Source organism: Nannospalax galili, unplaced genomic scaffold (assembly GCF_000622305.1).
Source record: "Nannospalax galili isolate Female #2095 unplaced genomic scaffold, S.galili_v1.0 scaffold284, whole genome shotgun sequence".
NCBI lineage: Eukaryota > Metazoa > Chordata > Mammalia > Rodentia > Spalacidae > Nannospalax > Nannospalax galili.
Window position 1 is genome coordinate 6,443,061 of NW_008354281.1, and position 14,777 is coordinate 6,457,837.

The 14,777-nt window shown below is 37.7% G+C and overlaps 1 protein-coding gene across 4 annotated transcripts in view; it reads right to left on the reverse strand.

The window, feature by feature from the left end:
- The window catches only part of Rims2 (regulating synaptic membrane exocytosis 2), a 570,072-nt gene that overhangs the window by 445,713 nt on the left and 109,582 nt on the right, over nucleotides 1-14,777 (reverse strand). For all 4 annotated transcript variants that reach the window (XM_008851539.2, XM_008851538.2, XM_008851540.3 and 1 more), the window contains one exon: nucleotides 4,592-4,802. In XM_008851539.2, the coding sequence (XP_008849761.1) occupies nucleotides 4,592-4,802 (211 nt within the window). The remainder of the gene's footprint in view (nucleotides 1-4,591; nucleotides 4,803-14,777) is intronic.

Consider the following 14,777-nt stretch of genomic DNA (forward strand, 5'->3'; position numbering starts at 1 on the left):
TCCCCAGGTGTCTGGGGCCCCAAGACTAGGAATGGCGCAGGGCTCAAACTAGGAGTATAGAACGGCGAGGGGGGGGGGGATGGAAGGGGGAATGTGGCTTAGGGAGTCCCAGCGCGGAGAGCTGCGCTGTAGACTTACCCCAAGAGGCCTGAGGATAGTCAAAAATATTATATTTTTTAAAAGACCGTTGATATAAGGCAACAGAGGGCAAGACAGTTGAAAGATGGAGAGTAAAATAAGCTCATAGACAATGTCTGTGTGCGACCAGTTGTGGTGGTTGGTAATAGTCTCTGACTGGTGCAAAATGAGCTTCTTTAATGAGTAGTGGCTGGGATATTTGTCTGTAAATATAAGGATACATATTTTGCACATAGTAGGAAATGACATTAGTCTAGGTATGTGACAGTCTTGGGGTTTTCTTTAAGATCTATGACCACTCCAGCCATGTATATTTGGTTATGTTTACAGTACCACTCTTGAGTTTCCTTCCACTGAGTGGGCTTTTAGTTCAATTAGGTAGCTGTTGATTGCCCCCAAGATAAAAGTGCCACTACTACACCAATGCCACGTGCTGTGCTGGCCATCGATGTGATTACTGAGCCTTGAAGCTGGTGTCGGACCACTGATTGATGTTTTCCCTTGGCACTTTCATAGTGATCTCCAAAGCTATCAGGGCTAGCATTCTGGGGAGGTGGTTGCAGGTCAGTTACAGCTCTATTGCTCCAAATCCTGTGTCCTGAAATATGTTCTGTCTTCAGCAGTAGGGTCTTACCTTCAAGCTCTGGGAGGCCATCAAGGGCTGTGGCAATAGCCTGAGTAATTTTGGGAGTCTCCTGGACCACCCTGGCCAACAACTCAAAGGAAAGTTTCTCCTGTCTGGCACTGTTTCTTCTTATGTAACCTTTAGCTATTCACATGGACTCATGTACAGATAATGTATGTGTAATTTGTCATTAGTTATTTGGACTAATAGGATTCCCTCTGGGTTTTTTTTTTTTAAGATAGGTAGGCACTATTTATCACTCCTCTCTCTCTTTCTCTCTCTCTCTCTCTCTCTCTCTCTCTCTCTCTCTGTCTTATCCTCCCAGCATGGTTTCCCCATTTAAAGTGTCCCATTTTCCCCATTTCTCCCTTGATAATACCAGTCTCCTATGGTCCCACCTCTCTTGAGCCCCTTTCCCTTTATTCACCAAGGTTCCTTATATAATCCTCCCTCCCCTCTCCCATTTAAATAATGCCCTTTTTATCCTTTTCTCCCTTAGTAACACCACTATCCTACTGTCCTTCTCTCTTAGGTTCTTTCTTTCCTTTTACCTCCCTGGTTCCTTTTCATTATTCTGGTTCCTGCAGTTATGTCTGGATACATACTCACCTGTAAGGATTTGGTGCTAGGGTCCACATATGAGGGAGAACATATGTCATTTGTTTTTCTAAGTCTGTGTTACTTCATTTAGTATGACAGTTTCTAGCTTCATCCATTTACCTGCAAATTTCATGATTTTGTCTCTTTACTACTGAATAGAACTCCATTGTGTAAATGTACCACATTTTCATTATCCACTCCTCAGTTGAGGGACACTTAGGCTATTTCCATCTTTTACCTATTGTGAAAAGAGCAGCAACAAACTGGATGTAAAAGTGTCTCTGCAATAGGATAAGATCTTTGGGTATAACTGAGTCAAATGGTAGGTTGATTTTTCGTTTTTTAAGAGAATTGCCCAGGCCTAAGTGACACATCTACAATGCAGCTTAAGGCTTATGGAACATAGAACAGGGGTAAAAAAAGAGGACACTAATGAATCTCTCAGTGCTCCTTAATGAAGCTCCTTCATGCAGTGGAGGGCCAGGAACAAAGGGTCACAAATGGCCAAAGCACAGAGATCAAGAGTCTGCTAAATGCTGGTCCTTGGACAGGATTCCTTTATTAAATTTCACCCACCAAAGGCTCAGGGACCACTTCAGAAGAAAGAGGGGGTTGAAAGATTGTAAGAGCCAGGGAGGAGGTGCATGACCATATGGAAACAGAGGCTTACGAGCTCCTGGGAACCTGCTCAGATGATGCTATGGCAATGGTGTCAGCATACACAAGTCCATGTAAACTCAGGCAGACAAAAACCCAACATAAAACTAGAAAAATGAAAAGCAGACCCCAATCTTATCTGAAGAAATATTGGCAACTGATTGCTGCTAGGTGAAGAAGAGCTGATCTTCCTTAAACAAAGGATTCTAAATAGGCTGACTAGACCTCAGTGGATGGACTTGCACTGGAGAATGTCTGGGGACACTGACTTGACACAGGGGCCTTCACAGGGATGACAGAGTATAATGGGCTCCAGTGGGGGGCATGGAAGGGTGCCAGTGGAGACAGGGGTATAAAGATAATTAAGATTGTTTGAGATGTTCTGTATAAATACACAAAAACTGAATAAAAAAATAAAGCATAAAAAATAGCACCATTAAAAAAAAAAAAAAAAGATGGGCTCTAGAATTGCTACCAGGCTTACAGTTTTTAAAGATTTTCTACAAAGTAGGACAGTAAGAGAAAGCTTAGGTGGAGCCTGAAGACAGAATGAAACTGAGAGGTTGCAAAGGAAATTTTGTATTTTAATTGAGTTAAAATTGAAAGACACTATATTGGAATTTGAGAGTTACCACTAAAAGAGTACTTGGAGGAGGTTTAGTGCATGTGATACCTATACTGGAGAAGAAAAGGTCTTAAAACCTCACTTTGTACCTTAAAAATCTAGAAAATTCAACCAAAGTAAGCAGAAGAAATAATAAGGAATAAAGCACAAGTCAACAATAAAATTTAATAAAACCAAAGTTGGTTCTTGAGAATAGCAATAAAATTATAAATGACAGAACAGGAAAAAGAAAGGCTCAAATCATCAAAATCAGGAATGTCAGACATAGCAGCACCGCTAGTCTATGGTATTTTAAAAAATGGAATATTATGAAGAATTTTACAACAATATATTTAACAACTTTTGAGAATTTGGATAAATTCCTAAAGAGAAATAATTATGAAGTCATTTATGCATGAAAAAAGTAAATAATTCTGAATCAACTGAGGAAACTGAAACTGTATCTTTAAAGAAAAATACTAATTAAGGGCATGAGGTGAAAGCAGAGAGGGGAAAAGTCTGAATGTGAGCAAAATACAGTGCATGAAATTTTTGAAGAATAAATTTTAAAAAAATTTAAAACCCTCCCAATAAATAAAGCTACATGCCCAGACAGCTTTACTGATAAAATCTAGTAAGTATTCTTAAATCAAATAATATCAGTTCTACACAAACTCTCCCAAAACATTAAAAAGGAGAAAATATTTTCTAATCCTTTCCATTAGGCCTACATGATACCAATTTCAAAATCAAGGAAACCCATCTGCAAATAAAGCCCATTAATAAATGACATGAATAATCTATCATGACCAAATAAAGCTTATTCCAGGAATGCAGAGTTGATTTAGCACTCAGAAATCAAACAGTAGACCTCAACATCTTAACAAAGAAAGAAAAAACATAAAAACTAATCCCAACAGACTGTGAAAAGCACTTGGCAAAGTTCAACACCTACTCATGAACTATAACTTACATGCTTAGCAAATGTGTGCTTGATGGCATCTATGAAAAAATTATAAGCAACATCATACCTGACAAGGAAAGAGTAACTATTTTCTCCATAAGATTAAAAACAAGAATATCTTCTTATACCACTTTTATTTAAATTATACCAATGCACCAATTCAAATATATATATATATATAATCATAATTAAGTAAATCGGGGGAAGCATAAGGAGTAATAAAGGATTAGTTCTAAGCAAACAATAAGAAAATGAGGAAATGAAATCATACAGGAGAAATAATTCCCACAATTACATCTATACAATGTATGTAGAGATTAGCTCTGTATGTAAACTCATCTAAGTAATTAATTTGGTGATATTAATGAGCAAAAAGATAAATCTGAAAGAACTTAACGAGAAGAATATTTTGAAACTATTTTTGCTAATTTCAGCAAAGTATTCTATGAGTAGCATTAACATATTTACTAAAGAAACCTAGTACAAATATGAAACAAGTCTTCAACATTTCTTCTTTAGAGTCCAGAGTTAAATGCTATTTCATTAATATTAAAACAAAACCAGGGGGAATATAGTTTCAAAAGCCAAAAAATTAAAGAATCTCAGAGCTGTAATGGACCTCTGTCAAAAGTTTGCAAAAGTATAGTAGTAATGGAGAAGCTATATCAAAGCTCTGACATGAATCAGTGGTGTGTCTTTAAGGATCAGCCGTAGTCTCTCTGGATCTGAATTTTTATTGCCTATACAAGAATGAGAAAAATTCATCTCTAAAATGTTTTCATTGTGTTTGAAAGTTGAAGGTCCTATGATTCTAATCAAAATCCTAAGCTGACACGAAGCAGTAAGACTTTTAAATTCAGTATAAAATTAAAAATGTTTATCTAAAATGAGAACCACAGAGGTGTCTGTACTTTGGTTAATCTGAATAGTAATTCAGTTATCTGCTCCATTTTATTTGCAATAAGCTTAACCATTAGAGAATACTCATGCTTCATTTGTGTACCTTGTTTGAGCGTAACGACACTCGACCGCCACAGCGAGCACAGAACTTTGTTTGGCAATATGAACAGTTATGGCCACATCCGTCAGCAAACTTTGTTTTATGGCAGATTCCACAGGTTGGGGCATCTCCCTTCTGTTCTTGCTGCTGCTGTGATTCTTCCCCCATCTTCTTTACTTGTTCTTTATACATTTCAAATTGTTGATGCAGTTTTCTGCAAAAATGAAAAATGTTTTTAAAGATTGGTTTCTGATGATCAAAAGTCATAATACTTTTATACAATTTTATAATCAAAACACACAGGATGAGATGAAAAGAATATAAAATTTTAATTTATGATTACAGAGTAACATCTTGCATGACACATTGCATCATAAAAATGCTGAAATAAATTCTATCTCTGGTATATAATTAATCTAAATGCCAATTGATAACATATGAAAATTTCTTTAAATACCAACTCAAAATTTCTACCTACCATTCACAGTATATTTTCAATCATATGGGTTTTTTTCTGGTCTTTTTGAGACAGGGTCTCCCTGCACCCCAGCTGGCCTGGAACTCACTATGTAGACCAGGCTAGCCTCAAACACACAGAGACTCTTCTGCCCCTGCCTCCTGAGTGCTGGGATTAAAGGAGTGCACCACCACACCTGGCTCAATTATGTGTTCTAAACACAGAATTATTTATCAACAGTTTAGCGTAAATATAGGAAGCTAATTTTAAATATACAAAGAAGCCATAACCGATTAACTTCAAATCAATGAGACAATCTCAATTGAAAGGATTTAAAGACTCCACACAGAGGGAAAAACACTAGATCAGTGTTCTTGTTAACCTGAAAATCTGTTCAACAGTCTGAGCACAATTTGGCTGTTAATTGAAATATTACCAATCTAACATATGGAACTGTGAAAATAAAAGTAAAGCCAGGTTTACTTGAAAAGTAAAACATGAGGGGTTGGAGAGCTATCTCAGTTAAGAGCACTTGCTATTTTTCAGAGGTCTGAATTTCATTCCACACATGGGACAGCTCACACTCGTCTGTAATTCCAACTCCAGGGGATTTGATAGCCTCTTCTGGCCTCTGTGGGCACCCATATACATATGCATACTCACATGCAGACACACACATACACATAAATAAAAATGAAATAAATCTAAAAAATTAAAAATATTAGGGTAAGAGAAATGACAGGTAGAAAAGTATATCATATAATTATTAAAAACTTTTCCATTGTCTTTATGAAGAAAATTTTTAATGTATAAGAACAATATTTGGTTTAAGATTTAGAAGACTGCAAATCATGGAACTCCTATCCTAATAATGACAAAAGAAAGAATAATTTACAAAATCATAACTTATCTTGAGCCCACCAGAGGAGAAATTATCAAACAAACCATTTAAATTCCAAAAAACACCAAGCCTGTTTCATCTTTGGTACAACATAGAGGGAAGTAGCACCATACTGATAGGTAAAAGGAATTTTTGTCGTTGAGGCAGCGTCTCATGTATCTGGCCTTGAGCTTTTTATGTATACAAAGATAACTCTGAACTTCTGTTCCTCCAGCCTCCATCTTTCCAGAGCAGGGATTACAGGCACACACCACCACAATTGTTATGTGGCCCAGTGTTTCAAGGCTTCAGGAATGCCAGCTCCCTCTACCAACTGAGCTACATCTGCAACCTGAAATCAGTTAAGATTTTAACAAATTGTCAAATGGCAAGATTGGGTTAACATGACAGTTTGAAACAGCTAAAGACCCAGACTCAAAGGAGGTTGACAATCTAACCCTAACCCTAACTTCCTCACAGTCCTCCACTGGGTGCTCCAGAAGAAAACTGGAAAACATGAAAATAGAGCAAAGAAAAATAAAGGCCTGTCTTTGCAGAGAGAGCATATGTGCAGGCATTAAAAAGTGAATTATAGCTGCTGAGGTGCAGACACAATTCCCAGACTTTCCTAAAACAGCAAAATCTTTATTTAAGCCACAGAGAAGGCAAACTCTGCCATCACAAGGGTAAAGGCAAAGAACCATCATAAGGAAAAGATTTAAGAAGAAAATCCCTTATCCATGACATGGGAAAACATCTACCCAAACATATCAGACATCTTTTAGCACTGGGACATAGGAGGAAGCTCCTGCCCCCCAAAACTAGATAAACAACTGGAGATACAAATCATATTTGTTTCCACAGGTAAGAGAAGGTGCGAACTCAAAGGATGACCCATTCTCAGGCCCAGATGGCCAGTATCTGTCAAAACTGGAAGATGGAAAAATGTAAGAGAGAACGCCCATTCCCCTATGAGACAAGTAGTCTATAGTATGTGAAGATTCAACAGTATGGGGAGAGATTTACGTGGTACAGGTGTGTGGGAAGACCTGAGGGGGCAACAAAAGCTGTGAAACAACTTCCAGTACTCCAGCGTCCATTCTAAGCCCAAGGCAAAAACAGCTCACAGCTTTTGAAGAATTTTATGACTATGTTGCACTAAACACAATAATGATAACAACAAAATACAAATCTATCTGAATTCTTGATTTGCTTGATGTTTCAATCCTCAATAGCAATGGCCTAATTGAAAGGGCATGTCTGCTTCAATATTAATGCATCTCTCAACTATCACCAACAAAGTTTCCTCATGCAGCAGATGGTGATGAACACAGAAAGTCACAGCTGCCCCAAAAGTAGAGAATAAGAAACTACAGAATACGTGTCCCTGGATAGGACTCCTATATTAAACCTCTGCCACCCAGGGTTCAGGGACCATTGCAGAAGAGGGGGCAGAAAGACTGTAAGAAACAGAGGTGGTAGGCAACCACAAGGAAACAGAGTCTCCAAGGCAACTTGAAACTTGTTCATATGAACTTACAGCAAGAGTGACAGCATGCGTAAGACCCACGCAAACTCAAGCCAGATGAAAACTAAGCACAGAACTGGGGAAATGGGTAAGAAGCCCCAACCTAGCCAAGGAACTAATGACAGCGGATCACTGCTGGGTGAGGGAGAGATGGTCTTCTTTAACACAGTGATGCTAGATAGGCTGACCTGTGAACTCATACTGAGGGACATCTGGGGACACAAAGCTGACTATTGAATAGACCTTAACATATATGACAGAATAGTGAAAACTGGTGGGGGGGGGGGTCTATGGCATGGGTGCAGATAGGGGAGGGGGTCTAAATATAATTAAGATTTATTATATGAAATACACAAAAAAATCAGTAATATACATTGGAAGTGGGGGGAGGCTGTGAAATATCAGTGATCAGAAACTATAGGCTCCTGTTACTAGATGAGTTCCAGAGTACTGCCAACAATTAAGGTCCATAGATCAGGAAACTACAGGTTGAAGAACTATAATATTAGCTATTGTAGGAGCTGTGGGTACCAATATGCAATGCCTGCTGCAAGTAGCTATAAAACTAGCAGGTACTGCCTGCCTCCCTGGCTGCTGCTGCTGCTGCTGCTGCTGCCGCCGCCACCGCCACCACCACCACCACTGCCACTGCCACCTCTCTTTACTTCTGGAAGCTAAGGATTATAATATCTGCTAAGTGCCAGGGCTGCTGGTGGTTAGTGACCAGACTAATAGGCTCCCAACATGTGAATCCCTAGCCATAAGTCTCTGTTTTCTAAAGCCTGGAACAATAAGACCCTAGCTAGTATCCAGGGCTTGAAGTTGGAAGCCTCTGGGTCTGCTAATTCAAAGTTCAGGCAAGGGTCCAGGACTAACAAAACTAGAAGGGTTATTCCTCATCTATTCACAACTTCTTTAATATTTTATTTATTATTTTTATTTTATGTGTATGAGTGTATTGCCTACATGTATGTAAGTGCATTGTGTCATGAAATGCCTTCAGAGGTCAAAAGAGAGTGCTGGATCCCCTGGAACTGGAGTTATAGATAGTTGTTAGCCACCATGTGGGTGCAAGGAACCAAACCCAGGTCCTCTACGAGAGCAGCCAGTGCTCTTAATGGCTGAGCCATCTCTCCAGTCTCCTATTCACAACTTCTAGCTGGCTAGAAAAAAGGGACTCTGTCACCTGACTAGTAACACTTTCAGCTATCTATTACTTCAGTTTTGTCTAGTTCACTGTTCAAATTTTAATAACTGACTATTTTTTAAATTCCAGAGAATTCTTGTTTCTTTTGGAATCTGCAAAATGTTTTTCATAGTTTATAGTTCTCTGTTTAAAAATTCATGTTTAAATTCTTGAGTAAAATAAAGTTATTTTTTTAAATACTATATAAATGCATTTCAGACCCTTAACACAAAGGGGGATGAGAACAAGGAATAAGCAATCCATTGTCAAGAGACATAATTAGATTCAGAGATAACATGGAATTGGGGACAATCACATAAAGATTTGTAGGATTAAAATTATTAAGATAAAGGATATATAGAAAAAGCTGAACATAATTCATGTACAAATGATAAATTAGAATTAAAAAAATGCAAATTATATAAAAAAGCCAAATGGGCATCCTGAAATTTTTTTTAAATGTTATCAAAGATGAAAAATTCTTTTGCTGGGTTCATGAGAAAAGTCAAAAGAGCCAACAAAAGGATCAATAATCTAGAAAATAAAGTTAATACAAAATTATCCATGGGCCAGGAAAGGTGGAGCACACATTTAATCCTAGTACTCAGGAGGCAGATGCAGGCAGATCTCTGTGGGTCCAGGCCAGCCTGATCTACATAGCAAGTTACAGGCCAGTTGGGGACACCCTGTCTGAAAAAGACCAAAAAAAGACCAAAGTGAAACAGAAAGAGGAATTAGAGAACAGAGAAACAATAGAAGATCTATGATTAAACCTAATAGGTGAAATCAAAGGCCTGGAAGAATATCAAAAACAAAATCAAGAAACAGTAAAAGAGATAAAGACAGAACTAATAAAAGACATTATTACAACATGCACATGAGAAAAGTCTTTGGAAAACAAATCCCTAACACACACACACACACACACACACACACACACCTATACCTAGATACTTCTCTGTCAACCTGCTAGAAACCAAAGATAAAAGGAAAACTCAGAACATTTATGATGTACGTATGTAAGATGTATGAAAGTGAGGTAAAGAAACACGTGACTTTTGTGTGTCATTTTAAAATATAAAGGGAAAGAAATCTACAAAACAACTAACATAAAATTAAGTCAGAATTGGATTCTTTTCTATCAATAATTACCTTGAGTATAAATATAAATGAATTAAATTCCCTTATCAAAAGATATACAAAAGAAATTAATAGATTTCTTTAAAAAACAAACCTCAACTATAGATTGCCTATATAACTCATTACACTGTTAAGGACATAGACTGAAAGTAAAAGGACTGAAAAAAATTCAATGCAAATGAAAATCCACAGAGCAGAAGTACCTACAGTTTAATTTTTTTATTCACTTATTTTTATTTTATGAGTATGAGTGTTTTGCCTACATGTGGACCATGTAAATGCAATGCCCATGGAGGCCAGGAGAGGGTATTTCATCCTTGGAACTGTAGTTAAGGAAGTGGAGCTAGGAACCAAACCTGGGTCCTCTGTAAGAGCAGTAAGTGCTCTTTAACTCTGAGCCATCTCTCCAGCCCCAGAGAGCTCCACTTCTATCTGATATAATGAACTAAGTCAAAATTGTAATAAAACACAAAGAAAATCATTTTATTATAATAAATTCATCAAAAAGTATAGGAAATCTAAATGTTTATACAGCCAATATTAGAGCACCAAAACATATACAGCAAATATTAGTAGATTTGAATAGTATGTTAGATTACAATAAATAAGAGTAATAGGCTTTGTTACCCCACTGTTCTAAATAACCATGGATGCCAACCCTGAATACTTTATCCAGAAAAACTATCTATCAAGGTCAAAGGGAAACAAAATTTTCTATGATACAAATAGCCTGAAAAAAATCATGTCTTCCAAATCAGCACTACAGAGAATACTTGAAGCAATACAAAGGACCAAAGAAAGGAATGAGTATGACCAAGAGGCTACAGAAAGAAAATAAAGGTATAACAACAGAAATGCAAAATAGGGCCACAGACACAACAAAACTAAAAATGACAGTTTACAAAACATAACCTTTCAGTAATAACACTAAATATCAATTGCCTCAACTCCTCTGTCAAAAGACACAGTCTTGTGCAGTGGATCAAGAAAGAAAACACACCTTTTTGTTGTCTTCAAGAAACTCAGTTCACCTTCAAGGATAGACACTATCTTAGGGTGAAAGGGTGTAAGAAAATATTCCAAGCAAATGGCCCTAAGAAGTAAGCAGGATGATCAAAAAGATCATCCACCACAATCAAGTCAGCAATTTTAATATCTGACAAAATAGAGTTTGACAAAATAGACTTCAAATTAAAACTCATCAGAAGAGATAAGGAGGGTTACTTCATTCTAATCAAAGGAACAATTGACCAAGAAGATATTACAATCATGAATATTTATGCACCAAAGTCTGGAGCACCCAATTTCATAAAATCAGTAGTCCAGGACTATAAAACAGAGATTGACATCAACTCAGTGATAGTGCGTGACTTTAATATCCCACTTTCTTCAATAGACAGGCCAACTGGACAAAGAATAAACAGAGAAACATCTGAATTGAATGACATACTATATGAAATGGACCTAATAGATATATACAGAATATTCCACTCAACCACCAAAACTACACTTTCCACTCAGCAGCTCATGCAAGTTATTCTAAAATGGACCACATTCTGGGGCACAAAACAAATCTCAACAAATACAAAAAACTGAAATAATTCCATGCTTTCTATCAGACCAAACTGCAATAAAGCTTATAACAACAGCAAAAGAAGCTCAAAACTACACAAACTCATGGAAATTAAACAACATCCTCCTGAATCATAAATGGGTCAAAGAAGAAATTAAGAAAGAAATAAAAGTATTCCTGGAACAAAATGAAAGTGAGAACACAACACAACAAAACCTCTGGAATACCCAAAAAGCAGTCTTAAAAGGGAAGTCTATAGCTCCTACTGCCTGCATTGAAAAATCAGAAAGAACACATGTAAACAATCTGATAGTACAACTCAAGACTCTGGAAAGGCAAGAACAAACCAACCCCAAACCTAAGGAAATAACAAAACTCAGAGAAGAAATTAATGAAATAGAAATAAAGAAAACAATAAAAAAAATCAATGAAACTAAGATCTGGTTCTTTGAAAGGTTAGAGGAGATAGACAGACCCTTAGCTCAGTTAACTAAAAGAAAGAAAGAGCAAATCCAAATCAACAAAATCAGAGATGACAGGGGAAACATCACTACAGACACCAAAAAAGTCCAAAACATTGTAAAGGGATATTTTAAAATCTATACTCATTAAATTTGAAAACCTAAAAAAAAAAGTGAATGCATTTCTAAAAGCATGGCCACCACCAAAGTTAAACCAAGAGGAGATAAACAGCCTAAACAGACCCATAACAAACAAGGAAATTGAAACAGTAATACAAAACCTCCTGACTAAAAAAAATCCCAGGCCCAGAGGAATTCACAGCAGAATTCTACCAGACAGTCAAACAAAACCTACAACCAATACTGCTTAAATTATTCAAAAAGATAGAAACAGAGGGAGAACTCCCACACTCCTTCTGTGAAACCAGTATCAATCTAATACCAAAACCAGGTAAAGATACAACAAAAAAAGAAAGCTATAGGCCAGGTATGGTGGTGCAGGCCTTTAATCCCAGCACTCGGGAGGCAGAAGCAGGCAGATCTCTGTGAGTTCAAGGCCAGCCTGGTCTACATAGTGAGTTCCAGGACAGCTGGGGCTACAGCTATAGACCCATATCCTTAATCAACATGGATACAAAGATACTCAACAAAATACTTGCAAACCTCATGCAGGAAAACATCAAAAAAACCACAATCAAGTCGGCTTTATTCCAGAGATACAGGAATAGTCCAACATACATAAGTCAATAAATGTAATAAAACATATAAACAGACTTAAAAGACAAAAATCACATGGTCATCTCAATAGATGCAGAAAAGGCCTTTGACAAAATCCAGCAGGCATTCATGTTAAAAGTCCTAGAGGAAACTGGTATCAATGGAACAGACCTCATAATTAAAGCTGTATACAACAAACCCATAGCCAGCATCATTCTAAAAGGAGAAAAACTGGAAGCATTCCCATTAAAATCAGGAACCAGACAGGGCTGTCCACTATCTCCCCTCCTTTTCAAATTAGTGCTTGAAAGTCTTGCAAGAGCAATAAGACAAGAGAAGGAAATTAAAGGAATACCAGTTGGAAAAGAAAAGGTCAAATTATCCCTATTTGAAGATGATATGATTATACATAAGAAATCCCAAAAATTCCATTAGAAAACTGCTAGAAATGATTAATACTTTCAGTAAAGTGGCAGGATACAAAATCAGCTTAACAAAAACCAGTAACCTTTCTATATACCAATAACAAGCAACCAGAAAAAGCACTCAAGGAAATGTTCCCATTCTCAATAGCCTTAAAAAATAAAATATAAAATATATCCCAACACTCGGGTGGCAGAGGCAGGCGGATCTCTGTGTGTTCAAGGCCAGCCTGGTCTACATAGTGAGTTCCAGGCCAGCTGGGGCTACAGGGAGACCCTGTCTCAAAAAAAAAAAAACTCTCCCATTATCAACAGCTTCAAAAAATTAGACTATTCAGCAATAAGCCTAACCAAAGACATTAAAGAACTCTACAATGAAAATTTCAAAACTCTAAAGAAAGAAATAGAGGAAGACACTAGGCAATGAAAAGATCTACCATGCTCATGGATGGGCAGAATCAATATTGTGAAAATGACCATCTTACCAAAAGCAATTTATAGATTCTATGCAATCCCAATCAAAATACCCATGGCATTCTTCACAGAGCTTGACAAAATCATCCTAAAATTCATATGGAATCACAAAAGACTCCAGATAGCCAAAGCAATCCTGGGCAAAAAGAACAATGCTGGGGGAGGGGGGTCACCAAACCAGATCTCAGATTATATTACAGAGATATAGTCATACGAATAGCATGGTACTGGCACAAAAATAGACACAGATAGTGGAAAACAAGAGAAGACCCAAACATGAGTTCATATAATTTCAGCCAACTGATATTTGACAAAGGTGCTAAGAACACACAATGGAGGAAAGATAGCATCTTCAACAAATGAGGCTGGCAAAACTGGATCTCCACCTGCAGAAAAATGAAACTTGACCCTTATCTTTCACTCTGCATAAAAGTCAACTCCAAATGGATCAAAGACTTCAATATAAAACCTGAAACTCGGAACTGCTAGAAGACAACATAGGCAGCACCCTCCAAGACATAGGCATAGAAAAGGACTTTCTAAATCAGACAGCAGCTGCTCAGACACTTAGATCAACAATCAGTAAGTGGGACCTCATTAAATTACAAAGTTTCTGTACAGCAAAAGAAACAACTAAGGAAGGGAAGAAGAAACCCACTAAGTGGGAGAAAATCTTCACCAGCTACACATCTGACACAGGATTAATATCCAGAATATACAAAGAACTCAAAAAGAAATAAGAAAATACACAATCCAATAAAAAGATGGGCAATAGACCTAAACACAGAGTTCTCAAACAAATAAAAATGGCTAAGAAGCACCTTAAAAAATGCTCAACATGCTGGGAGTGGTGGCACACACCTGTAGTCCCAGTACTCAGGAGGCAGAGGCAGGCAGATCTCTGTGAGTTCAAGGCCAGCCTGGTCTACATAGTGAGTTCCAGGCCAGCTGGGCCTATAGAGAGACCCTGTCAAAAATACAAAAACCAAAACAATAACAACAACAACAACAAAATCCAAACCCCCCAAAACAGGTAGCTGAGGTTGGCCTCAAATTTGCCAATCTTACCCCGGTGTGCTGGATAGCATTAGTGTCAACTTGATACACCTGTGTCGAAGGAGCCTCAATTGGGGAATTTCCTTCATTGGATTGCCCTGTGTCCATGTCCATGGGGCATCTTCTTGATTGTTGAGTGATGTGGGAGGGCCCAGCCCATGGTGGGTGGTGCCACCCCTGGGCAGGTAGGCTATGTTGCATAAGAAAGCAGGCTGAGTAGGGGCCAAGGGAGCAAGCCAGTAAGCAGCATTCCTCCATGGCCTGTGCTCCAGCTCCTGCCTCCAGGTTCCTGCCC